Here is a 27,564-nt window from a genome sequence, read left to right as displayed (position 1 = left end):
GATACCACAAACACATTTGTTTTCAGGCCTTCCGGGTCACCTTGACCCAGAGACAACACAAAGGATACCACAATCACATTTCTTTGGGGCCTTCGTGTCACCTTGACCCAGAGACAACACAAAGGATACCACAAACACATTTTTTGGGGGCCTTTGTGTCACCTTGACCCTGAGACAACACAAGGGTTAAAAGAACAATGACGAGTGTCAAGAACAGATGAGGTTAATCAAATTGTTTAAATATTTTTTTTATCACTACATAGAAAAAGACACACAGACACATTTATCTGAGTAAACATGTGAAATACTACTACTAAACATAATAATAATTATATAATAACATAATATTAGTATTGTTATCATGTATCCATGAAATTTGGTCTAATTTTATGATGATGGAAACGGGAAAAATGACCATTTTGGTTCACAAGCAAATTCATCTTTTGTGTTTCCTTTCATTTCTCACTTCATTAAATGTAACACCCGCCGCAGTTATTCACACAAGACTCTCGTGCACATAAATAACTATTTTACATTTCATACTTCTTGTTACAAATAACTATAGCAGGTTCTTATTTCATACATTTGAGTGTGTTGTCAGACCCCAGCAGGTGATGTAGTTGAGTGTGTGTGTGTGTGTGTGTGGGGGGGGGGGGGGGGCACACACATGATTTATGTCTTAAAACAGGTCGTATGCTCTTTCCATTACAGCTAATAAAGGGATAAAATATTCCCTTTCCGGTGATGGATGAAGTGCCGCACACCACATTGTCAGTTCATTTTTTAAGCAAACCCACCCATTCCCTGGTAAATAACAATGTATGTATTTGCCATCGAACACTAACCGCTAACCATATTTGCCTCATGCACGATCCCCCTAATATCATCAGCCTGATTGATGGCGCTGCAGCCTCGCTAACTGTCATGCTCGTCGTCTGCAACGGCATTGCTCGACTTCTCCTCCGCCCCGTTTGATGCCGGCAGTCTTTATCAGCCCTGCATATCTGTGCATTGCAGAGCCACTATCACAACATCTCTCTAGGCAATTTGCGGAGTTTGGACGGGTAGGAATGGCAGTTAAGTAGACTTAGAGAGAAAGTTAAAAAAAAAAAAAGATCACAGAAATAAGTTAAAGGGGATTTTAACATCTAGGATGTGGATTAAGTGGATCCCCGAGGGCTCCTGTCCTGTTTGTTACACTTGGTGCGTCTGTTTTTTTTCTTGCGTTGTGGTTGAGGGCTCGTCTTCAATGGCCCGTCATTCCATCTTGATGAGTCGGCGAATGTGTGCAAACGTTGATCCGGGGCAAAAACCTGCAGGCGAGTGTTTTTTTTCATCTTGATCGTGACGTGGCTTCCTTGTGTGTCTGCAGAATTTACCTGCAGCCCGAGAGCTGGTCCCCTCCATGGTCCTGGTCTTTCGGCTCATAGAAATGCCCGGACCGAACTGTGGCGTGAGGTCCGTGCAAGCGTGGGGGGCTTTTCCTGTGTGTGACTTGAGTTTCAACGTGGTGCGAGGCAGGTGAGGAGATACTCGTTTAGTTTAGAAGAAGTTAAGCATGATCGTCTTTGAAATATCTTATGCTAAGAAGACATGTTTGTTGTCCGTGCAGGTTTAAAATCCCACTCTTAAGAGGAGAACCAGACTCTCGACTGGACCAGTTCAAAAAGATCGAGGGTCTCATCTCCTCTGACCTCGACCACTGGCTGTGCAACATGTACTTCCAGGTGTCGCCTCGTTGTTTTGTATTATTTTCAGTTCATCTTCAGTCATATCACACACATCTACGGTGGCCCCAGAAGAACAAATGCACGAACAAATGAAACCCAATTACAATTTCTTAGTACAAATGTTCAACGTTGAAATAAAATTATAATTTCTTAATACAAATATACAAACTCTGTAACCATTTTTACAATTTCCAGCAATGTTTTCCATAAATTCTGAAACAAAATTCAGTGAAACAAATTCACAAACTTTGAAACAAATTTACAAACACAATACATTTCTAAATACAAATTTACAAACTCCAAATAAAAGTACAATTTCCTGAAACAAATTTACAAATTGGGAAACAAAAATTACAATTTCTTAATACAAATGTACAAACACTGAAACAAAGCGATAACTTCTTAAAAAAATATACAAACCCTGACACTAATTTACAATTTTCGTAAAGTATTTTACAAATTCTTAAACAACATTTTCCAACAGAAATTCACAAACTTATAAACAAAACTTAAATTTCCTGAAACAAATGTACAAATTCAGAAACATACATTTCTTAATACAAATGTACAAGGTTAAAACCAAATTACAATTTCTTAATACAAATCTACAAAGTTTAAACAAAATTACAATTTGTAAATGCACATTTACAAACACTTTATATTTACAACACATTACATTTCTAAATACACATTTACAAACTCCAAACAAAACCACAATTCCCTGAAACAAAAATTACAAATTGTAAAGCAGAGTAAAACAAGTAAAATTTCTCAATAAAAACATACAACGTTGAAACACAATTTCTAAACACAAATTTACAAACAATTTTTGAACTTCTTGAAAAAAATAAACTCTGAAACCGATTTCTGGAAATTATTTAACAAATTCTCAAACAAAATTAATATTTCGTGAAACTAATTCATAAACTTTAAAACAAACATACATACTCTGACACAAATTAAAAACACAATACATTTCTAAATACCACTTTACAAACTCCAAAAACAAAACTACAATTTCCTGAAACAAATTTAAAAATTCTGAAACAGAAAGTAAAACTTCTTAATACAAATTTGCAAACTCTTAACCCTCACCTTGACCCAGAGATAACACAACAAAATTAAATTTCACAATTGCGTGAAACTAATCTTCAAACTCTAAAACTAATTTACAACTTCCTAAAATTGTGAAACCGTTAAAATGACCTTCTCTTGTTCACGTCATATGGCAGCTTTGTTTCTGGCTGTTATTTTTGATGCGAAATCTAAAAAAATAAAAAATAAAGAAAGACCCCAGAGGGTGCCGGATACATTTGGGATAGCATTGATGGATAACTTAACATCTTTACCGAGTTAAATCCTAACAAAGACATTTTTTGTTCTAGTCTTCGCTTTTGATGTTCTTCTTTGACTGCGACATGTTGTTGGTATTATTGTATCTTCATCACCGGGCCGCTTTGATTCTTTACATAAACAGACTTTGCCAGTATTTGGGGGGCAACAACATGGATTTAAAGCACAATAAAGTGAATAAATGTAGTATTTCCTGACGTTATTTTATGTAAAACTGGAGCCCTTTTATTTTACTAAAGTCCAATGAATTAAACTAAAAATTTGGTAAAGTTGAGATGAAGGAAAGGTTCTCAAAAGTAATAATATAAGTTATAGTTTTTATACAGCAGGATAAGGTCATTAAAATGATACAGAGTTTCATTCAAATCTCTGTTACTATGTGTATCGTATGTTCACTGCAGTTGTTTGGCGACAGGTGTGGATGTCTAATGTTCAGCGACAACTGTCCACATGTTTGTCTTGTTCCAGGTTAAGCGTCTCCCGCCAGGAGCATCTGGGGTGTCGCAGAGTTCCGTCACTCTGCTGATGCCCCCCTCTGCCGCGCTCCGACGCGAGGTCCATCAGAGTCAAACACCATCACAGCTTAAGCCCCTGTCAGGGTCCCGGCTTCCTCCGGACCCCCACCTGCAGCATCACGCCGGCCCCGGTTGCAGGGGAGCGGAGCTGGGTGTTCTCCATTATCACCAGGGGTCCCCCCTCCACCTGTCAGCAGACTCTGCGTGCTCTTCATCATCTCTGCCAGGTAGGGCTTCAATGTTAAACCCCCGACTCAGACACAGTGGGGGGAAAATGTCACCCTAATGTCACAACCGTTGGGATGGAAGAAATGACAGCTCTTAGATTTCACTTTACTTGGAGGCAGGATTGAATTCGTTCAGTGAAAATAACCTTGAGGTAAAACTAACTTCTACTAATGATGATGATGTTGATATTGTTGTTATTATTGTTGTAATAATAATGACTATAATACTATGTAGTTTTATTTTTAATAATAATAATAATAGTAATTGAAACAATAATAATAACAACAAAACCATAAATAATATTAATACAATTAACAGCAATAGTAATAATAATCCTGATCGTAATACTACTTATGGTGATGATGATGACGTTAATATTTTTATTATTATTATTATTACAATAATAGTAATATAATGATAATAATAATAATAATAATAATAATAATAATAAATATATTATAGTAATGATAATAATAGAAACAATTGTCATATTTTTAACAATAGTAATAATAATAACAATAGTAAAAGTATTAATAATCATGATATTTATACTGATAATGATGTTAATATTATCTATTATTATTACAATAATGGTAATAATAATGATTAAAATACTACTAATAATACAAACAGTATTCATAATTATGATAATAACTACTACTACTACTACTACTAATTATTATGATTAGTATTGTAACAATATTCATAATAATATTAGCAACAATAAAACAACATTTTTTAATATTAACATAATAATAATAATAATAGGAAACATAATCATGTTTTTAATCCTAATACTAATGATGATGATGATGATGATGATAATGATGACAAATAAATAATGATACTTACAATACTATACATACGACTACTACTACTACTGCTACTACTAATTATTATTATTATTATTATAATAAACACATTCAGACTCATTCATGTCGCATGTTAATGAAAATTGCTGTTTAAAAAAACCTAATAATGAGTTATTTCATTCTAACTTTTTTAAATTACAAGTTGTTTTGAAGATTAAGTAGTTCTTCTTAAATTAGTCATTTATTTCTGCAAATAAAGACTTTAATAAACACATGGATTCATTGGGTGCCACAAGGTTTGAAAATTAAATACAAATAGAATAAAGAATAAAACACAGAGTGCATCTTCAACTACTATATCACGTCCTTCTCACAGTACAGATCAAAAGAAAGGAAACAAAGGTCACCTGACACGATGACACAGCATCATGAAGGCTAGCTTGAGAAAACCCTTGAGTTGAACGAGGGTCCGCACTGTATATTCAGATGTGGTCCCTCCAATTTCCACTCGCAGTCCAAAATAAATCGGCCACAAACCTGAAACCTTGATTTATTAAACCTGTCATAGAGTACGAGCTGGACGAACGCAAACCTGCTGAGACAACTGGCTGATTATTTCTTGGAACATTTGGGATTCATGGTTCCATTTGTGAACATTAAAAAACTCACCCGTCCATATCATTTGATGGACAAATATGACGGTCCTGCATCTTCTTTCTTTGACTCAATGTCTTCTTGGAGAGTCTCATCTTTATTTAACGGAGCTCAAAAGTTTCTGGGGTGCTTCAAACATCACACGGGCTTTTTAATTACAAATGAGTTGTGACAGGTCTGCTGGGTAGCACCCTGGCCCATTTTAAACGTGATGTCGTCTGACAGCTCGGCAGTGTTCTCCCAGCACTGAAACATGTGGAAGAAATTGGTCTTTTTACATTTCACAGCTTGTCGCTTCCTCCGCCGACTGACCTATGACCCCCCACGGAGAGCCCAACACCCACAAGGGAAGTGTCCCCAACGAACTGACTGAAGGGGGAAAAAAAAAAAAAAAAAGTTCTGGAGACAAGAGAGAGGCACTCGCTATGGGGGGATTCATGTTGAAGTGTACTCAAGTCAGGGGGCTTCCTCGACACACACACACACACGTCCACGCAAAGGTTTGCTCGGGGAGTGAACCCGATATGTTAGTGAAACACTGGATCAAAAGGTGTTCCGTCCAGCGTTTCGTTCACGCCGCGCTCTGAGCTAACCTGACGTTTGTGCCGCATTCGCATCCAGCGCCAGTCAAGACGCATTACCTCTGGCTTGAGTTATGCTCGTGACTGGGATTACGTCAATGTCAGAGGAAGCCATTGGGTAGACAATCCTTAACCTTGACCCCCCCCCCCCCCCCACCCCACACCTCCCCTCACTCCCCCCGAAATAATAAAATGGAAATACACCTCTGGAAGGAAAAATTTCATTTCAGATGTTTTCCATGTGGAGATTCCTCTCGCTCCACGTTTGTACTTCTGGACTTCTTGTCATCTGACACAGCAGAGCTTGACAGTGCGATTAGAAAACGTGTGTTCCTCGGGCCTTTACTTAATTAATCCCCACTGAACAACAACAGCATGAGTTGAGGTGTCCATTACACTCGCTGACATCCCAGTAAAAGTTAATAACTCTGACAGTTGTGATTGAAAAAAAAGAAAGAAGAGAATAACTGTTAACAAGGTGTCAGTCAACAAATAGATGAATATATATATATATACAGTATATACATATATATCTTGAAGTCATCCAAGCATGAGGGAGAATATATATTTTTTTCAAACATGGAGATAAGCCGGGGGGGCCCGGGATTAAGTGACCTTTCACATTAAGTTGAATGATCCAGTTACTTTGGGTTTGTTTGAGCGAAAGTGACTAATTCGATTAGCGTCACGTTTTCTAATGTTCTGCCACAAGACCAGAGCTGTTCGGTACAAATGCTTTTATTAGAACTACACGTTCTTTTTGTCTTTTTTTATCCCGAGTTGTCACATAAAACTACCACATTTTTTCAAAGCAACATCATGTTCATTTTTTGATTTAATTTTTATGTTTCCTTAAAACATGTTTTATATTTAGAGTTTGGTGTGGGAGGCTGCACCACCGATTGAGGATGAGTGACCAAGTTTGCAGGGACAATCTGAAATATGTGTGAAAAGTTGGAGACACGATGTTCCTAGCAGTTTAAATTTAGTTGTTAAAATATATCAAATTGCCCCCCCAAAAAAAAGTGACAAAAAGAGTCACTTCCTGTACATACAACTTCTAAATTGTTGTAAATGCCTCTTTGACAAAAGTACAATTTCCTTTTGTCTTCATATCTCGCTTTGTTTCAAAGTATTTTTGTATGCACGGAAAAAAAAGTATTTTTTTTAAACACATGAAACAAATTAAGGGGCGCGCGAAGGTTCACAGCAAGAAGGTTGCTGGTTTGCGTCCAGGTCGGGGAGGTAGTGCATATGTTCTCTCTGGGTTTACTCCGGGTACTCTGGTTTCCTCCCACACTCCAAAAACATACAGAGGTTAATTGGGAACTTAGGGAAATCGTCCTTAGGTATGAGTGTGTGTGTGAAAGACTGGCGTCCTGTCCAGGGTGTCCCCCGTCTCTCGCCAGAAGAAGCTGGGATAGGCCCCTCCTAAGGGACCCCCATTGAAGGGATTCAGCGGCGTAGAAAATTAATGAATGAAAAATCAAAAATAATTAGATCAATTAAACATAGCTTATTACAGTGTTATTACATCGGATAGAAGTATATCAAGTTATGAAGTTTTGTTGTGGTCCAAAAGTATTATCATAGAATGTATTTCTTTTCTTAAAGCTGTGAACGCGGTGCATCATCGGGGACAACAATGAGCTTGTTGTCGGCCTTGAGTGCCTGGAGAGGCGGAGGGTCGTTGCGGCTCCTCGGCTCCGGTTCATGGCAGCAGCCCTGAGCTGTTGAGGCTGTCAATGCTGCCTCCGCACTGGTCCCGCGCTCACATCAGGCCTTGTGTAGTGAACAAGTGTGTGTTTGTGGTCAAAATATGAATCCGATGGTGGTCTTTGGCAACGACAGGGATCGAGGAGCGTGTGTGTGTTTATGTGTGTGTGTGTGTGTTTTAAGTTGGATACGGGAGCTGAACAGATACACAGCATTTTTCATGTCCTTATAATTACTATTATTATAACTATCTTGTCCACAGTTTTTTTTTTCTTAAAAAATACTTTCACTTTTGTTGTGGTTTCATATGATGTGGGTTGTTAGAACAGTTGTTCAAAACAAAGGAAAAAGAGTGCAGAGACCACCATCTAGTGGACTCTGAAAAGAATGACACTGTTTCATGAAACGTCATCGGGCCAATCACTACTGATGACGCTTCATGAAACAGTGTCATATTGTCTAGAGCTTAGTAGGTGGCGCTATTAGTTTAAAAATGACGTGTTGTTTCATTATGAAAGTTGTTCAAACCAAAGGAAAAATAGTGCAGAGAGCGCCATCTAGTGGGCTCTAAAAATAAACACTGCTTCATGAAGCTTCATCAAACCATCACTGGTATTTTAGTTGAAAATAATTAAGTATTGGAATATGTACTTTTTTTTTTTAAGTATGTCATGTAGGACACAGTTTTACATGAAAACAAATGCGTTAAATGTCTGATAATAGAATATAAAGTGCTAGCTTTAGCATGATGCTAACTATACGGGACGGGAGAAAATTGATTCTTTATTTCTCTTTTCTTTTTTTTTTAAAGAAAAAGACAGAAACTGACCACTGCTCCGTCCTCCAGAATAAAACTTTAATCAATTCTCAGGGAATTTATTCTACACATTTCATTTCACTTCACATCTTTGTTGTGTGTATCATTAAAAGCTATTTCATGCACAAGAGAACAAATGTTACATTAATTCTAATATAACTGTGGGCGCTCCAAATGTTTACCGCCGAGGTAATTAAAAGCTACATCTGTGTGAGGACCAAATTTCATTCCAGATCCTTTTTTTTTTTATAAAGCGTCAGCGAGCAGATTCCTGGTGCTATATAAGAACAATTTAACTGTCAGGGCGATATGATGTGTTGCCTATATTTAAGTTATTATTACTGAAAATCCCGGAGCGAGAGGGATCAGCGCGGCGGCTTCCACGCGTCTTATATAGAAGTGGCGAGTTCCACGGGCTGGAAGAAAGTTTCACATAGTGAGGTTTTACATGTATTAAGCTAAGGTTTACTTAATTACAACCTCCAGGCAACGCGAGAACCCCGTTTTAAAATTCCGTGAATGTTAATATGCTAAATAATGCAGATCTCTGACTCTTCAAGCGTGAGACACACATCTGGTGGCTTACCATTTAAATTACAGCAGAAAACAAGACACAAAGCGGATAAAAAAAACAGGATTTTAGTTAAAAAATAATATTAATAAAGGTTTTTTTGGAAAGAATTTCACTATATATAATCAGAAATAGAAAAACATTCTGAATGTAAAAATAATAATTTTTATTAATTAGCAATTTAGTATCTGAAATTCTTCTATATTATATACATTTGATTGTTTTTCCTAACAGCTGGAAACGTCTTGGTTTTAATGAGCAGAATATATAATTAATAAAATACTAAATAAAATACTTTTCTATGTATAATAGGTAATATTACAAAGGCTATATGTATTTTTAGTTGTGATCACTGCACTTTAGTGCCACTCACGTGAATATTTTTTAATTAAATCACATTTATTTAAATTCATTTTTTCATTAATGATTTATTTATATGCCATTTTATGGTAATGCCTCTTGTTTCATTTTAATTTATGGCGTTTTATTGTTTTAATCTCTTTTTATTTCATTCTAAATGTCACCACGACAAATCCTGTTTTTGTTTACAATCCAATAAAATGAGTTACGAATAAAAAAAGGATCAATAAATAACAATAATAATAACAACACACACAACACAAGTATTACATAATAACATATATATATATATATATATACTGTATATATATATCAAATATTAAGGTATAAATAGTTATATATTTATATATTTTTTATTTTAAATAAATAACATATGCTATTGAAACAAGACATCATTTGTATATCTTCTGTATCATCAAATATTTCACCATTAAAACCTTTGGCTCTGCGGCTCAGGTAAGGACGTCTCACCCGGAGCCTGGTCCGGCCCCAGCGAAGAGAAAAACGACCGGTGCCGGGGGAAAGCCGAGGGAGGGACTCCCTTCAAGGTAACGCTGTGATTTAGAAGGAAGTGTTCTCACCTTTCAAATGAGCACCCCTCTCTGCTTCCCACCCACCCCCCCCCCTATTTCCGCCTGCTCTTCATCCCGGCGCGCAGCCTTTTCGCCTTATTATCCAAGATTTGTCAAAATACATTTCACACTAACAGGTATTTTCAGCCATCAAAGGCATTTTTGATCAGCCTGACAACCCAAAGCAGCCAAAACTTCTGTGAAATCAGCAACGCCAGCCAGGCCTCTGTGATTTCCAGCCCCCTTCATGTTCCACTAAACAGTCTCCTTCCTGTGCTTCACACGACTTTAGCGAAATTAATCAAAGCCTGCATGTGAACCCCATACTTTGAAGTGGTAATTGTGAAGTGACATTAGTATTGCTGGAGCCTTCTTTGTGTCTCCGCTGTGGCTTTTTGTCTTTTTTTGTGTTGTTGTTGTTGTGAAGATTATGATACAAGTCAATAAGACTGCAACAAATCTACCTTTAAAAATATTAAAAGTCAAGTCACTTTGGATGCTGAAGCCAAAAACACTGATACAAATGGGAGTATTATTTATAATAAAGGTTGCAGCAACAATTCCATTGAGGCTAATCATTTTTAAACCCGAGGCTCGGGGGCCATATAAAGCATTGCAGTTTATTCTGTGGCCTAAAAAATAGTGAGAAATCATAAATTGACTTCGTCCCCATTCATGTGGAGGCCCGAAAACAAATGTGTTTGTTGTATCCCCTGTGTTGTGTTTGGGTCAAGGTGACCTGGAGGCCCGAAAACAAATGTGTTTGTTGTATCCCTTGTGTTGTCTGTTGGTCAAGGTGACCCAAAGGCCTGAAAACAAATGTGTTTGTGGTACCCCTTGTGTTGTCTCTGGGTCAAGGTCACCCAAAGGCCCAAAAACAAATGTGTTTGTAGTATCCCTTCTGTTGTCTCTGGGTCAACGTGACCCAAAAGCCCCAAAACAAATGTGTTTGTGGTATCCCTTGTGTTGTCTCTGGGTCCAGGTGACCCAAAGGCCCGGAAACAAATGTGTTTGAAGTATCCCTTCTGTTGTCTCTGGGTCAACGTGACCCAAAAGCCCAAAAACAAATGTGTTTGTGGTATCCCTTGTGTTGTCTCTGGGTCAAGGTGACCCAAAGGACCGCAAAACAACTGTGTTTATGGTACCCCTTCTGTTGTCTCTGGGTCAAGGTGACCCAAAGACCAGGAAACAAATGTCTTTGTAGTATCAATTGTATTGTCTCGGGGTCAAGGTAACCCAAAGGTCAGAAAACAAATGAGTTTGAAGTATCCCTTGAGTTGTTTCTGATTCAAGGTGACCCAGAGGCTCATAAACAAATGTGTTTGTGCAAAGGAGCTAATGTTATCCTCTAAATAACCTAAAGTGGATGACAATGAAATGACTATTTCTTGGTAAAATATAACGACACAAGTATTTTGTCCACTTGTGAGGTTGAGTTTGGACACAAAAGATTTTTTTCTCTCCTGGACGGACCCTCCTCTCGAAACCCTAATGCTGTCAAACGCCGCGGCGTGCAACCCAGTTGTCTGATGATTAAGTGGAGTGATCTCCAACCTGCCCTGGCCAGCGGATCAGATTTCAACCATTCAACCTGCAGCGAAGCCCTAATTAAAATGAATTTTCTCCAGGCGACCACGCTGCCCAGAGGGCAGGAACCTCGGCTATATACAGAATCTCCTCTTAAGGTATTGCATTGGATTTATTGTTTGGAGACACCGAAGAACATTGTGCTTCATATATCCTAAGTATTTCTCACCCTGGACTCTTTCTATCCTGCTTTTTATTGGGACCATCACTCTGGAATCGAAGCTTTCTTTGGCAAATAAATGAAAACGGATGGAGCGTTTATTGGGGCATTGTCCATTTAATCCTCTTTTTTTTATTTTTAGGAGGAGTTAAGATGGATGAAATAAATAGGTTAAAAAAAAAAAAAGGCGAGAGGCAGAGGTTGCTTATTTCCGACAGTGGTTTCATTACCATATATCAGCGCGAGTATTTCACAACTTGAAGCAGAAAGGCACTAAGCTCACCCAAGGGCAACACAGGCTGTGCTGACAGGGCCAAGGAAAGCACGCCGTTAACATGTTGGCGGATTAAGGAATATGGTACGCTCCCGAGTACCTTGGTGAAATATTTAACACTTCCTAACTCCATCTGACTGTTTATGATGATGACAGTGAAAAAAACAAAAAACAAGTGCCAGCTGCTTAAATCTATTCAATCATATTCAACATCTGCATAACTGTAGATGGAGTCAATTCCAGTGATGACACGTCGGCGTGTGATTTTTTTGCCTGTTGTCAATGGAGACGAAGCGGAGATTGCGGGCGAAGCCGCCGCGCATCCTGTCACTGTCACGCCGTGCAACCCCCGAGATAAATTCACGGACCTGCTTCCTGCTTTGATTACAAATGACATCCGTATGTTCTCCCATGATTCCTCCTTCCCACAGAAGAAGCCAATCAAGAAGACAAATAGCCGAGGCCCGAGCACGAGTGGCGGCAGCGAGCCCGGCAAACACAAGAGGCAGAACCTTTCGTTGGAGATGATGGAAGACTTCACCTTCTCCTTACAGTAAGCATATTGTCTTACTCACCTCTTCTCCTCTAAAGGATGCAGTCATGATGAATGTCAGGCGTCATTCATTTCTAGTGTCATCATAGAGTTTTTTTTAAATCGCCTCCAAGACTTCAGAGTACAGTAGATGTTACTGACTGAAGAATAAATAAGTACGTAACAAATGCATCTGTTGACATCGATGTTTCCTAACTCTGACTAACCACTTCAGGGAAAAAACTCCAACCAGAAAATTATTCTGAAATGTTTTTGGTCATAACACCTTTAAACTTCAAGACTAACTGTTTGTCAAAATGTATAACACACTTGTGCACTGTTAGTGACAAACACATACTGTTGAACAACAAGTGAGTGTTTGTAGTATAAATTGTGTTGTCTCTGGGTCAGGGTGACCCAGAGACCCGAAAACAAATGTGTTTGTGGTATTCCTTGTGTTGTTGTTGGTTCACGGTGACCCAATGGCCCGAAAACAAATTGTCTATGGGTCAAGACGACCAGAAGGCCTGAATACAAATGTGTTTGTGGTATCCCCTGTGTTGTTTATGGGTCAGGTGACCTGGACACCCGAAAACAAATGTGTTTGTGGTATCCCCTGTGTTGTCCTTGGGTCAAGGTGACCATAAGGCCCCCAAAAACGGATGTGTTTGTGGTATCCCTTGTGTTGTCTATTGGTCAAGGTGACCTGGACACCGAAAACAAATGTGTTTGTAGTATCCTTTGTGTTATTTCTGGGTCAAGTTGACACAAAGGCCAGAAAACAAATGTGTTTGTATTACACCTTGTGTTGTATCTGGGTCAAGGTGACCCAAAGTCCCCCCCAAAAAAACAAATGCGTTTGTACTATACCTTGTGTTGTCTCTGGCTCAGGGTGAAAAATACACAGTAGTTAACAGAAGAAAAACTAAATTTGAACTAAAAACTATTGTAAACATGTTGTACCGGTCTAAGGTCCTTGAACATTTTCCCTTACTAGTAAACTAAGATATTTACTAGTAAACTAATAACAGCAAGAACGGTCCGAAAGGGGTATGAACTAGTTATCTAGCGGAAATATTTGTATTTACCTAACAAGCAAAGACTTCATTGACCCTATTAGTGAACAAATTCACAAGTCACGACACACAACTAAACTAGTAACAAACATCATATATAAACTTTTGAACTCGTGGAGTGAAAAAGATGTAAAAAAAATTAACCAGTGTAATGTTGTAAATGCATACATGTTAAAAATGATATGGCATCACTACTGAACCAGTGATTTAAAACGTTTTTTCACTAGTGAGAAGGATAATGCTAATTCAATCACTAGCAGCATGGATAAAACTAGCAACCTCAGTATTATTCAATGCTCATGATTAACATACCAAAAAGCAGTGAGCCAGCATTACTAATTCAAAATCTCAATAGTTTACACGCTAAAGTCAGAATTGGCCTTAACTGTTAATCTAGTTAGTGAACTAGTGGATCACTTACTTCTGTTGGTTTACTAGTACACATAGGGTTTTCATTTAGTTTACTAGTAAGGACAAAAAAGGGATGGTTAGTTTAAAAAGAAAAACGATATATTGACTCACTACTTTTGTTTTGACAGGCATTCATCAATGTTATGCCTTTGGATCACCAGGTTCAATGAAAAATAGGGACTGAAAAAAGTTCTTCACAATGATTCAATTTTGTTTGACAACAAACAGACAAAAAGAGGAAGCAAAAGTTGTTTTCCTCCGCACCGTGGCTTAGAGCGATCTCTTATAATGAAAAGCTGATGTGTATAAAATATACATTTGGTACCGAGAAGTCGCCGGTGGATTTCAAACACTTCCGCCCGTAAGTTGAAAAGGACTCCGAATGTACAGCCATCGAGCGTCAAAACAGGCTCAGAGCAAAATAGCTTGTTTCAACAGAAAAGTCACAGGTATTTGTTTTTATTCGAAGGAAGACTAAATTAAGGGGAGGGGATGACTACATGCTACACTAGGGGCGAAGCAAGTGTTGAATAAGTGTGTGTGTGGAGAGCGAGACGCAGAGAAAACCCTCCCTGGAGATTTAAAAGTACCCATGTTTCCTCATTTCTGCCAGTTGGTAATTTATAGCTGCTGGTCACATATTAAACAAGATCAGAGACTACTCCCTGACATCTTCTGAACACACTGGGGGAATTCGAATGATTACCAGCGTATCCTGCCAACAAATGACGACACTGGGACTAACTTGAGGGAGAGCAAACGCACACCAAGAACCAAGGCTCCGCACAAAAGGGGCACGATGAAGTGTTTTTCACAATTAGCCATTTCCTCCGAGTGGGTCTGTTGGCGTGCGACGTTTCTGACAGTGTTTCTTTTGTCAAGTGGATTTCTGTCGGCGAGAGTCCAGGAAAGTATGGTCACTTTTGACCAAGCGGGTCTTGGACAAGTTCTGGACTAACACTGGACTACAAGGGAGACAGGTCCCTAGACTTAGAGTGATACTTCACCCAAAATTCAAAACTCATTTTCTACTCACCCTCATGTCGAGTAAGGGTTGGGATTATTTTCAGAGTAATCTGTTCCAGAGCGAGATGAGGTCAACTGAGCACCAGTCACTACATTCAAATGAACAGAAAATTGTGTCTATAGCTCTAAGAAGGAACAGATACCAGAAAAGAATCCCAACATTTAAGACATGAGGATGAGTAGAAAATGAGGTTGATCACCTTGACCCTGAGACAACACAAGGGATACCACAAACACATATGTGAAGAAAGTAAGAAAACACTGTCAATGAATCGTGATAAGAAAAATCTTCAAGAAACCCTTTTTCTTTCACGTAATTTAGTTACTGGTATGTATAACTAAAATCAATGGATTATCGATAATCTTCGCTCCCTTACTATTGAACAAACCTCAAAGCAGGCATCGTAATACTTATATAATAATATAAGTAAAACTTAACAATCCATATTCTCAAGGCACCTGAATGGAAATGTTCTAACTCACTTTAAAACATTTGTGTTATTTGACTTTATAATAACAAACATCTAAAATAAAAGGGAGGCTTGCGAATAAACAATCGTCTTTGGCTGCATGTGTTGTTTCTTCTTGTCTTCTCACTGTGTAAATGTTACAAATAATGAGGGGGACATTAACTTTAAGCCCACGTTTATTTGTGAACTTAATGTTTCGAGTCCTGAAAACATTTAATTTCTTCAGGCTGTTCAGGTGTTGACAAAGTTAACATACTTGATAGCACTTGATAGTTTCTTGCGAGCACTGCACTGTAAATGATTCAATGAGCTGAAAAGTATCTCTCTGTTCTGATTGAAGCATATTGCTGCCATCTATGGATCCACGACAGAGCCATGAGATATTATAGAGTGCAATGAAAAAGATGTGCAAATCAGATGATCAAGTCATTGTTTACAGATATTAAGAGTCTGTTAAAGTCTTTGCTGTTGAAAATGTAAATTACATTTCTCATATAATTTCAAAGCCTTTCTTAAAAGGAAGTACATCTGTAAACTTTTGAAAACTCTTTCCTATTTTCCTATCAACATTTTTCTTTATTGCATTCGCATCCCTTGTGTACATCCTCACATCACTTCCTTCCCAAAATGAAGTGCATTAATCAAACTCACGTAACAAGCCAATTAGATCGGAATTTTCTAATTATCAAGACTATAATTACACTGAAATATGTCCCCGGATTCTCATATCAATTATGGTTGATGCTGATGGGAAGAGAGAAAGGTAGTGTTAACAGGTAAAACCATCATGGACTACTTGCTTCTTTCCATGAGAAGAACAAAACGTTTTATTTTGAAAAACGTCATATGTTTGTTTTTTCTCATAGGATTATCAACATAATGCTGATGAGATGTTCTTCCGATATACACATATCTGACATCATGGAGGGTTCTGTGGTTGAAGGTTTGATTAGTTACTAGCACAGTCAGGGAAGATGATGCATCTTCATTGCAAAGAATTGATCGGTAATTATTTCTTTCAATCTCTTAAAGTAGCTCAATAAAATAGAATAAAATAAAATAGAAGGAGCTGTCTCGCCTGCAGTTAATACAGAACTCTGCAGCAAGAATTTTGACCTTACTTGACCTTTTAAGCATATATTTTATTATGGAAAAGCGCTCAACAAATATAAATTACTTACTTACTTAATAAATAAGCCGACCTTCCAATGATCTTTTTGGGATCAAGTGTTGCTGGGTGACCCACGGTATTATTTTGTAAGATCGTTTGATCAATATTCACCCAAAACTTGTTGTAGGTACAAACACATGTCTTACTTAAATTGTAAAGAGTCTTAAGATAACTTTGTTATGATAAGTCACTTTAAATGAAATTTAATTAAATCATGTCTGACGAGAAATTTACTGAACATAAGTATATGTATATTTTCTGTATATTTTTTCTGTTTAAAGCATGTTTACAAACTATAAATTATAGTTGTGAGTCTCTAGGCCAGTTTATTTTCCGAATGTATTTGATCTAAATTAAATTTGTATTTTTCTTTACTTTGGATTCGCACCATGTTTCACTAATTTATGTCACTTTATTTCACTTTTTAAAACTATGTCCCATCTTAGCTATGCAGTGAAAATAAGGATAAATTAAGGAGACAACAAATATAAGAAACATATGGTGTAAAAAAAAAGTTTGAGACTCCTGCTCTAGTGTTGTGATATTACAAAGCAAAACTTTGACAAATTCCTATCCTAATATTTATAAGTGTGTAACAAGTGCTGACAGAGATGATTCAAAGACCAGACTGGGATGTGAGTCTGACGGTAAGTACAGAACAGGCCTCGTAGAAACACGTCTACTATTCCAACTGCAGAGTCAAAGGGGACACACTGACCTAATTTCTCTCAGCTAGCTCGCCTTGCTCCGATCTGTGGCTGCGCCTCATTCATTTACCACAACTGAGCTTGATAGACTCGTCAACCCACCATCCTGTTTGTCTGACGAATTAATACAATATACAAGTATTAATATATAAATGTAGGATTGTAAATCGGTTTTGTGTGATCAAACAATTTGACATATAAAACTGATAGAATGATTCTGAAAATGTTGATTTTACTGTGTCTTAAATAGATGTTGGATTCTATTGTATCATCAGTATGTGTCTGTTTTTATTGAAATACTTACAATAGAAAATGATCGCCCACTGGAAACACTTTGTTTTTCTGGAGATTTAGTCTTGTTTACCATAACCAATCCCAGTCTGCTGTGATTGGTCAAGCCTCACCATGAATCCCGGAAGTCTCCACCTCAAAGGGACTCGTTGTACAAACAGCGGGGGCAAGATTACAGCTGGCTGGAGGAGGAGTGAAGCCATTATTACATCACAATGGACTTCACTCTTGTAACCCTTTATTCGCCGGGATTTCAGCTGGGGAAGAACTTTTGAAAGTGTAGGAAGACTTCAAAATTTGAACTGAGACAGGAGAATTTGGTTTTCATATTAGTTGGCCTTTAACGTTTCGCACCTGTATAAAAAAGAGTTCCCGGGTCTCCTCTACTCCAAAGTTCAATCAGAACCGATGTAGCACTGGTATGATCGGGGGTGGAGATGGCAGCAGCGCCGGTCAACTAAGGGTCTCCACTGTTTTCCTGGACTCTTTCCTGTGCTGAGGGGGCAGGAATGTGTCTGCATGTGTGCATGCTCAAGTGCATGTGTGAAAGAGAGGCCCCTGGCTAGCACTGCCCGGGTGCACATGTGAGGGATTTGGGGCGTCCAGACGTGCTCTGGTCTTGTCAGTTGGAAAAACAAGAACGCTCTGGGTCACTTTAGATCCCACAGACACTCACACACACAATCACCGTGTTCTTTCCTTTATGGAAATCAGAGCTGTCAGCTCCGTGACAGGCCGGTGTTGTGAAATGATTGGCTAATCTGCAGTGATGTGGCTGTCAGTCAAGGTCGACTGTGATCCCATTGGTGGTCTGACTCTAATGTATGCGGTTCCCACAGACAGGTTAGCGAGAGAGCGTCTCGCGAAGAGGAAGTAACAGGAACCGTGTGTAAAGTTAACTAATGATTTGTGATTGCGACTTGAGTTTCTGCCCTTTTTTTCATGCGTAATAATCACTTTGTTGCACGGTCTGACGTAAACATTAGAGGAAGGTGTCAAAATTCCCTAAAAGAACCGTCTCAAAGTGCAGATCCAAAACGACTGCCGTGCCCTGTAAAAACAAATATTCACTTAGACTAATATATGTTTGACGGACGGCTCTAATAATACGGACCTGTGAGTTGTTGATGTCGATGTTATCAGAGTTTGATGCACAGTTCCGTTTGACACTTGTTAGCATGACATCATTGTATCCGAGCGATAGGCATGTGAGGAGAAGTCTGGGAAGTTTCGTGAGTAGACACTGCAGCTGGTGGTCCAGGCTTCATCTTTTAAAATCACATTTAGGAAGCATAATGAACAAAACCAAAAAAATGAAAAGTAAAATAAAAGTGGGAAGCAAAGAAGACAAAACAAAGAGGTTTTTGTGCGAGAACTCTCCTGCTACATTTTATTTCACAAATATTATTGTGAAGATATTTATCTTTTCCAAACATTCCAAAAATCCTAATTCATATTTTATTACAGTTCTAAATCCATCTTTGGTTGGAATTTGACAAGACAAAATACTAGCAAAAATAATAATGCTATAATATTAACATACCGTGCTTTGAAATCTAAATATGAATCTAACCTGGAAACCCCCCCAAATTACTTATAATACAATTCATTAAGTTAAAGATAACTTCACAAAGTACACTTCATAACAGGGTTGGCCAATCAAATTTCGGCGGCCACGTTAAATACTTGGACTGTATTTAATGTATTAGTGTTAATATATCAACTAAAAAGTTCATTTTTCAGAATCTAATGGGGGAAAAAAAAAGAGTAATATTTAATACATTTTTACAATTTGAAATGAATTGCAAAGTAAAAAGTGTTATTATTCTATGAAATATGTTGGGAAATATGTCATTGTATATACTTTACTATAATACAATTCAACTAGTAATACAGTTTTTAGATAGCTTTAGCTACTGTATATATTAATCCTAATATCTTGTGTTGTATAGATGAATTGTGAATGAACAAAGGCATTGGTGTGTTTATGTAAACACTAAACTTTCTTCCTTGTTTACTTTCTTCCCTGTCGTGCACTGATATAATTGAATACTCATATAACCCCAAGTTAAGACACTTTGGATTCTAACTATTTTCTCCACCGACTCTCCAGTTAATTCTTTATCTCACTTTCTCTGCCTCTAATTTTCTCCGTCTTCTCTCCTTCCTCTATCTCTCTGGTGACAATGTCCTGCAGTTATGAGACAAGGTCAGAGAAGTGAAATCCATTTAAATACTGATGCAATTCTCTGAAGGCCTATTCTCAGCCTGAGTCGCTCTCCTCCCGGTACGCCTCTTCCAAACTGATGACTGGATACACTGTGTGTCCTTGGATCAGCGTTATATCATCCAGTACATGTATTTGCGGTTTTCTTTTCTTTATTACAATGACCCATTTATTTCAGAGGCAGAACAACCTGTTTCCAGGTTGCAAGTTAAACTTTCCATTAAGTTGATTTAATGCATCTACATTTGATAAAGTTGCTACCGTTGTTTATAGCACACCCAGGGACCTGCCACTTCCATGTTTTCATCACATCTCGTGCTCAGTCAGTCACTCCATTAAAGACCAGTGCTGTCGCATACTAGCGTACTCAAAGTTAGTATTTTTAGTGCGTAAGTGTGTCTCAATTCTTAGTATGCGAAATTTAGTGCGCCATGCACACTAAATTGGCGTACTAAAAAGCCCACAAAACTGAGTATGGTTCGATGGACACTAACCACCCTAAACGACCGCCATCTTAGTGACGTTGTAAACGGAAGTTACGTCATTTATAAATGCATATATATTTATATACTTACAGGTGCATTTTCAGCAGCAGTAGAAGGATGACACGTCTTAGGTGCTGATACCAGCTTAAATATCTCGCGAATATTTCGATTCTCATATTTTTTCTTTATTTCTTTTTTCTTGCAAAACGTGCTGCCAGCAGGTGGCGATAGCGTTCAAACAGCTGGTTGCAACATCGTTAAATAGAAGTAGAAGAAGAAGATGTCGAGTCATTTCCGGTTCGTGTGTAGTGGCAGTGTTTGATGTTGAGCATTTGCGTACTAGTAAGTATGCACACTATCCTGATGCATACTAACTTCTAGTATACTAAGAGAAGTATGCAATTTGAGACACAGCACAGATGTTGCTAAAAAATAAAAGAGTATATTTTTATTTTTTTCATATACTGTGAGTGTCAAAAATATTGGACAACCAATTTTTAAGGGGTATATTATTAGCTAAATTAGAAATAGAGTCTGACAGAAATAGACACAGCAGTCAAGGTGAACTGGGATCAGGTGAAAGGAAGGCACAGGTGACACGAATTAGGCCGATCAGGTCATGAGCACAAGATTTGACAAAACAAGGGTGATGACTTCACAATAAAATCAGGAAGTGAGACGAAAGGGAAGGTAAGTGACAGGACATGACACAGAGCACACATTTCTACAGCAGAGTATTAGTAGTAGTCTCAAATCAATAACTGCTGCTACACACTTACCGGAAATGACTCGACAGCTTCTTCTTCTACTACTTTTTAACGCTGATTGCAACCACAAGTTGTAACCTTATCGCCGACACTTGGTAGCGCTTATCACCAATTGAAACAAGTAGTGTTTCATTGTGTTATTTGTGTTGTTTTGTTGTAAAATGATGGAACATTTACTCCGGTATCTGCTTTGAAGACGCGTCGTCAGTGACGTATTTTTTCTGTTTAGCGATGTAGCTCTAGACGTAGTGTCATCCACATCACTAAGATAGCGGACTTTAAGAGAGGAAAGTGTCCATCGATCCACACTCAGTTGTCTGGCCATTTGAGTGCGCCAATTGAGTGCACATTGTACACTACATTTTTTAAACACTGCTCAGTTTGAACGCAGTTATGTACTCAAAATATTAAGTGTAAGTGCAGGAGATTTGGGACCCACCACATGAGTTATATTTTCGGACTTTTATCTGTGATCACCTAAAGAGGGTTATTTGGTTGTTATTTTTTAATTCATAGTTTTATTATTTACTTCCTGTTTTTTTTTTTTTTGGAAAACACCTGCGGTTATCACACTTTTTCTGTTAGTAATTGACCCCATATCCCCTCATCAGAGAAGGAAAAAGTTATGTGGCCCTCACAGGAAAAAGTTTAGGGATCCCTGGAATAAAAAAACCACAATGAAAATCAATCAAAAAGCTTAAACTTGTGATTACATTAATTTTAATTATTGTCATTATCAATAACTAATAATTTGATCGAATACTTTAATGAGTAACAAAAATAACTCCTATATTATCAAAATTGAAACACAAAAAGTTGGTTATTGAATATGGAACTAGTCTTTTAAATGACTAAGTGTCCTTTAAGTATCAGTTTATTAAATTGTGCTTGCTCTAGTCTATGGTATCATCTCCTTAACACAAAATATCGAATTAACCTGAAATTATACTATCATTGTTTTTCCAGATATCCAAAAATATACACTCATTCGAAACCTTCGACTTCCTAAAATGTGATCAAACTTGTCAGCTCATATAACCCATAATTATGAGGAATCTCTGATCCCAGTTCTCTCACATTTGCTGTTTCACAATCCCTGAGATCCTGTTGCAAAAGTCAGTCTCACCCACTCCTAAAATGGACATGACCTTCACGTTTTCCAAGTTCATGTCGGGGCCTGTCTCTCAAAGTTAATACGAGCAGTCAACCTAATTAAGTTGCACATATTTCTTTTCACCGTCTTCTGACCGAGCTTCGCTCCAGTCCAAGTCAGCTGCGAATAATTCTGTTAATTTGCAGCTGCATCATTAGTAGAGTTTTTTAATGAGACACAACTCCACCTGTGTAGTAGTTCTAACTCGGAGAGGAAAAGCAGACATCAAACTGTTCAACTTGGCTTTTTCTACTTGACAATAAATGCACGTCAGTGATGTTACATTTCTTTTAAAACCAAAATATAACCAGTGATTCATGGCACACAATAATCAATAAGAAAAAAACAGTATTTTATATCATCCGTATATATTTAGAAATATATTTTCCATAACACTTGCCTCCATGAAAGTTAGAATGCTCTTATTTTTACTAAAGGAAGTAATACTTATGTATGTTGTGTATTTAAATGTACATACAATTGTACAAACAACACAAAATATTACTGTTTATATAATTAGGGTCCTCTAAAAAAATGTTATCTGGAAACGTAGAGAACTTTTGATGGAAATGTTGAGATAACCAGACTCTGGGCAGGAATTGTGTTATCTCAGGCCTTCGGGTCACCTTGACCCAGAGACACAAGGCTTGAAACTAGCTGTTGTGTATTGATCGAATAAATCTGAAAGCCAATTGTTCTTAAATTAATATGCCAAATAGCATATTTTCTCAAATAAAATGTCATTCAGTAATTTCCTAATTGCGGTAAAAGGGACTGGAGCCTATCCCAGCTGTTAAGGGTGAGAGACGAGGGACACCCTGAACAGGAGGTCAGCCTGACGGAGGTCACACAAAGACACGCAACCATTTTACAAACACTGATTCAGAAACATAAACGATTTAGAGTTCCTTATCAACCATGTTTTGGTCTCTGGAAGCAGATTCCCTGCCAGATGCATCTGCAAAAAACTGCAAATGACTCCCTTATTTGAAATGCTACACTATTGTGGTTCTTTTTTTGGTGTCATTCCCAGAAAAGTTTTAAATGTTTTGAACCAACACTGTATAACACAAATATTAATCCAGTTAAAGCCTTTTTTAAAAGTCGCAAGTTCTCCAACATGTTTGGCCTTCTTCAAAATATTTTTCGCGGTTTGGTATGTTGTAAAAATCCCTGTGGCAACGCCAGGTACTTCAACTTGAATAAATATAATGTAGCTCATGTGTACTTTCCATCATTAAGGAAAACATCCTCCAGCCAAGTTTCAGAAGCTGCACGACGACGCGCTGAGCAACCAGTGTCACTGCACACAAAGAACCGATGACAGATGATGTCAGACTAACCAAACACATCACCTGCAATCTTAATCTGGATCACTCGGTGCCTCCGATAGTCACGTCTGTAACCAGCACTATCATCAGGGCCACTAAAGAAACAATCACACTATCCTTCAATCTGTGAAGTCTATTTTCGCACTGTATCTTTTTCTCCCCAGAAGCCACAGATTCCTTGACGACGTGATGTGTGTTTTCAGTGCGTTAATAAACAACGCCAGTGGCCAAAATAAGGGGGTAAAAAAAAAAAAAATCGTAATCTTCAGAATAAAGAGATGAATCTGCATCTTAAAGTGGATTTAATCTGCGGAAGGGATTCTGAGGGTTACCTTTAGTCTGGGCTGCCCTGGAGAGTGCTCACCATAAGCCCCGGCAACAAACATTCATCTCTCATCAGCATTTCAGCCTCAGACTCCACTCAGGATGTGCTGGATTTGTAATATTCAGTTTCAACTATTCCAGTAACATAGTTAAGAGGATTCGGTTTGAAATGGATCCGGAGGTATATGTCTAGACCTCTGGTCCCAAACTTTCGTCCGACATGCCGATTGTGGCCGGTGATATGAGGCCCTTCATTTAATGCCTCAATTCTCATGAGTGAGAGGTGCAAGGAAATCTATTTTGGGATTGTTGAATTAACTTTGTTAACTAATGATAAAACCCAACTCTCCCGACTCACTCGCATGTTTCCAATGTTGAAGTCTTCCTCTCCAAGATACAGTAAGTCCCTCATCATGACAACGTTTTCAACTTGTTACTTTATAAAGTTCCACCCCGTCTGAAATCTGGGCGAACTAGAGGTTACGAGAGCATTATGACATAATAATGGCTTCACTCCTCCTCCAGCTAGCTTTAATCACACCCCGCTTTGTTTATACAACGAGTCACTTGGAGGCTGAGACTTATGGGATTGACCAATCACAGCAGAGTGGGCCTGGTTATGGTACACAAGATTTCATCTCCAGAAAAACTGTTTTCAGTGGGCGGGGCTTAACCCCTTTTTCTGATGTCAATATTTCAATGACAATAGAGTTTTGTACAGACATACTGATGATACAATAGAAGTTTAAGATATTTTTAAGACACACTTAAATTAACACAATAAATAACAATAGTTGAAAGCAATACTCAAGAACATTTCAAAGGTTGTGTCTACTAACCAGGTATGTTCTTATATTACTTTAGAAACCTATCAGTCGACTTACCTTTACTTCACTCTTCAATTAGGTCAATAAGGTGAAGTGTTTAGCCCTTAAGTAAGAAATTAAGTTAGACCTGCCACACAATCCAAATTGTTTCTTATGTTTGAAGGCGTAACGTCTCACAGCTGTGGACATGGAAGCCATTTTTTCATTTTTTCATTTGTTTCCGTGACTAAAGTCCCTGCTAGTCCTGATTTTATATGCTCAACTTTAATCATAGTTGCTTCATGATCCATTCAGATGTGTCAACAGATTCCTCCACATAAACAGGTCTAAAACTCTCCCGGTGCGTATATCGAGCATCATCAGTGTTTTCCATTTTACCGTTAAGTACGGTGCCATGTTTGTGTCAAGTGATGTATGGCTCCAATCCTACAATTTGAACTATAAACCAGAGCAAACATTGGGACGATTTAAAAACCCCAGGTGACACATCATCTCCCACAAACAGAAGAGTCTTCAGAGCAACCATTGGAGTATACGTCACACTGTGCCTTGCTTGAAAACATAGAAGCAATAACTTTAATAGGAGGTGTTTATCTTCTCTTCTTCAGTTGATTTCAGCAGAGCTATGAAAATTTATTCACCCTCACTGCTGACTAAGTGCTTTCTGAGCAAATTTATCCGGAATGCACTGAATGTTGTGCCACTATTATCCTTCTGTGGAGGAACTGCATCATTTAAGATTAAACGGCCTCGTACGAGACAGAAAACAGTGTTTGAGCTCTGTAGTCAGGAACCTGTGCGTCAGTGTTACAACAGTAGGGGTGCACCGAAAATAAACATGTAGTGTCTTTTAATATTGCTGTGTAGAATTACTACACAAAAGTAAAGTTTATTTCAATATGTATGTTTAGAAATACAACATAAAATGTTAATTTAAATCAAGTGTATTTTTAAATGTGTGTGCAGAATTACTAAACAAAGTACATTTAAGTCAAGTGTATTTTCAAATATATGTGTAGAAATACTACAACAAAGTATATTTAAGTCAAGTATATTTTAACATTTATGTCTAGAAATACTACTACAAAATACATTCAAGTCAAATGGATTTAACATTTATGTGAAGAATAACTACAACGAAGTTCATTTAATTTTAGTATGTTCGACATTCATGTGTAGAATTACTACAACAAGGTACATTTAAGTGAAGTGTATTATGAAATGAATGTATAGAATTACTAAAACAAGGTACATTTAAGTGAAGTGTATTATCAAATGAATGTATAGAATTACTAAAACAAGGTACATTTAAATTAAGAGTATTTTCAAATATATGTGTAGAAATACTACAACAAGGTCCATTTAAGTCAAGTGTATTATCAAATGTATGTATAGAATTACTACAACAAGGTACATTTAAGTTAAGTGTATTTTAACATATATTTGTACAATTACTACAATAAGGTTAATTTAAGTCAAGTGTATTTTCAAATGTATGTGCAGAGTAACTACGCAAAGTACATTTAAGGCAAGTGTATTTTCAAATATATGTGTAGAAATACTACACAAAGTACATTTGAGTCAAGTGTATTATAAAATATATGTGTGGAGTTACTACAACAAAGTTCTTTAAGGTCAAGTGTATTTTAACATATATGTGTAGAATAACTATAACTGCTTGTTAGTTTTATTGCCCGAAAATTGCCCGAATATTCAGTGAATGACTAAATAAGTATGAATAAATAGTTTTTTTCTTGTATTGTTGAAAGGTCTCAACATACGTAAACGCTAAATAATTTCAAGCAGAAACCTAATATATTAGCAGGAGCGAGAAGCTTCAACACAATTGATTTTGTCTCCTTTTATTTCTTCTCCTTCATCTCTAGGCAATCTACCATTTTTTCCCGAGATACACACTACAAAGTGAATTCATACTGTGCTCTGGGACACAGTGGTGAGACGCGAGGATGTCCACGGGCCACGGCCTGGAGTCGCACTCTGAAGCGAACCCCGCGACTCCTCTCGGCAAATTTAGACCCGGCTGTAATTACTCCCCGACAGACAATGGCGCTCACCTGTGTCTCCGTGTGTTTACACGTGTAAACAAAGCACGTTCAATATTCAATAACAGCAGTGAAAATGTCTTACAGTTTGAGTGGGAAAAAAAAAATAAATGCAAGGCCGTCTCCAGCCTGTGCTGACGTACTGCGAGTTGTTCTCGACTTTCCTGCGCTGCTCCATCTGTGCCCTTAATATGAAAGAGAATAGTTGAGCAGACTGACAAAGGGCGGCACAGAGGAGGCAGAGGTGCTGAAGGAAGCTGAACACTGCTGGAAGGGATTCCTATCCCTGTGTGTGTGTTTGTGTGTGTGTGTGTGTGTGTGTGGAATATGTGTCAATTAATGCACCAGACCTCCCCACTCATGCTGTTGGGTTAAGGTTATGGGATGTGTCATTCATTCTTAACTATTTTCAAATAGTACCGCAGTTGTTTTCACTTTTCTTGAGATGCAGGGAATAAAAGCTGTGATTTATTTTTTCTTACGCGTCATAGTGAGAGGAGGCGTGTTCATAGTCAGAGCGAGACAGGACACTAAGGTTCATAAGTGATGTGCTGATGAAGCTTCATGAAACGGTGTCATGTGGTTTAGAGGTCAGTAGGTATGGCGCCATTAGTTTAAAAAATGATGTGATGTTTCATTAGAACAGTTGTTTTAAAACAAGGGGAAAATGGTGCAGAGATCTGGTGGGCTCTGACGATAACGACACTGCTTCATGAAGCTTCATGACTACTATTGTATATAAAGTCATTTTAATTAAACCAATAACCAAGATT

General features: G+C 37.8%; 1 protein-coding gene across 1 annotated transcript in view; it reads left to right on the top strand.

Moving 5' to 3' along the window:
* Positions 1-27,564, top strand: part of ofcc1 (orofacial cleft 1 candidate 1) — an 88,683-nt gene that overhangs the window by 23,585 nt on the left and 37,534 nt on the right. The window contains 5 exon segments of the mRNA XM_087788374.1: positions 1,373-1,521; positions 1,613-1,727; positions 3,552-3,825; positions 9,794-9,885; positions 12,362-12,483. Of these exon segments, the coding sequence (XP_087644500.1) occupies positions 1,373-1,521; positions 1,613-1,727; positions 3,552-3,825; positions 9,794-9,885; positions 12,362-12,483 (752 nt within the window).

This window comes from Callionymus lyra, chromosome 4, assembly GCF_982586985.1.
Source record: "Callionymus lyra chromosome 4, fCalLyr1.hap1.1, whole genome shotgun sequence".
NCBI lineage: Eukaryota > Metazoa > Chordata > Actinopteri > Syngnathiformes > Callionymidae > Callionymus > Callionymus lyra.
Note: the sequence above shows the minus strand (reverse complement) of the source record. Positions and strands in the feature narration are given on the sequence as shown.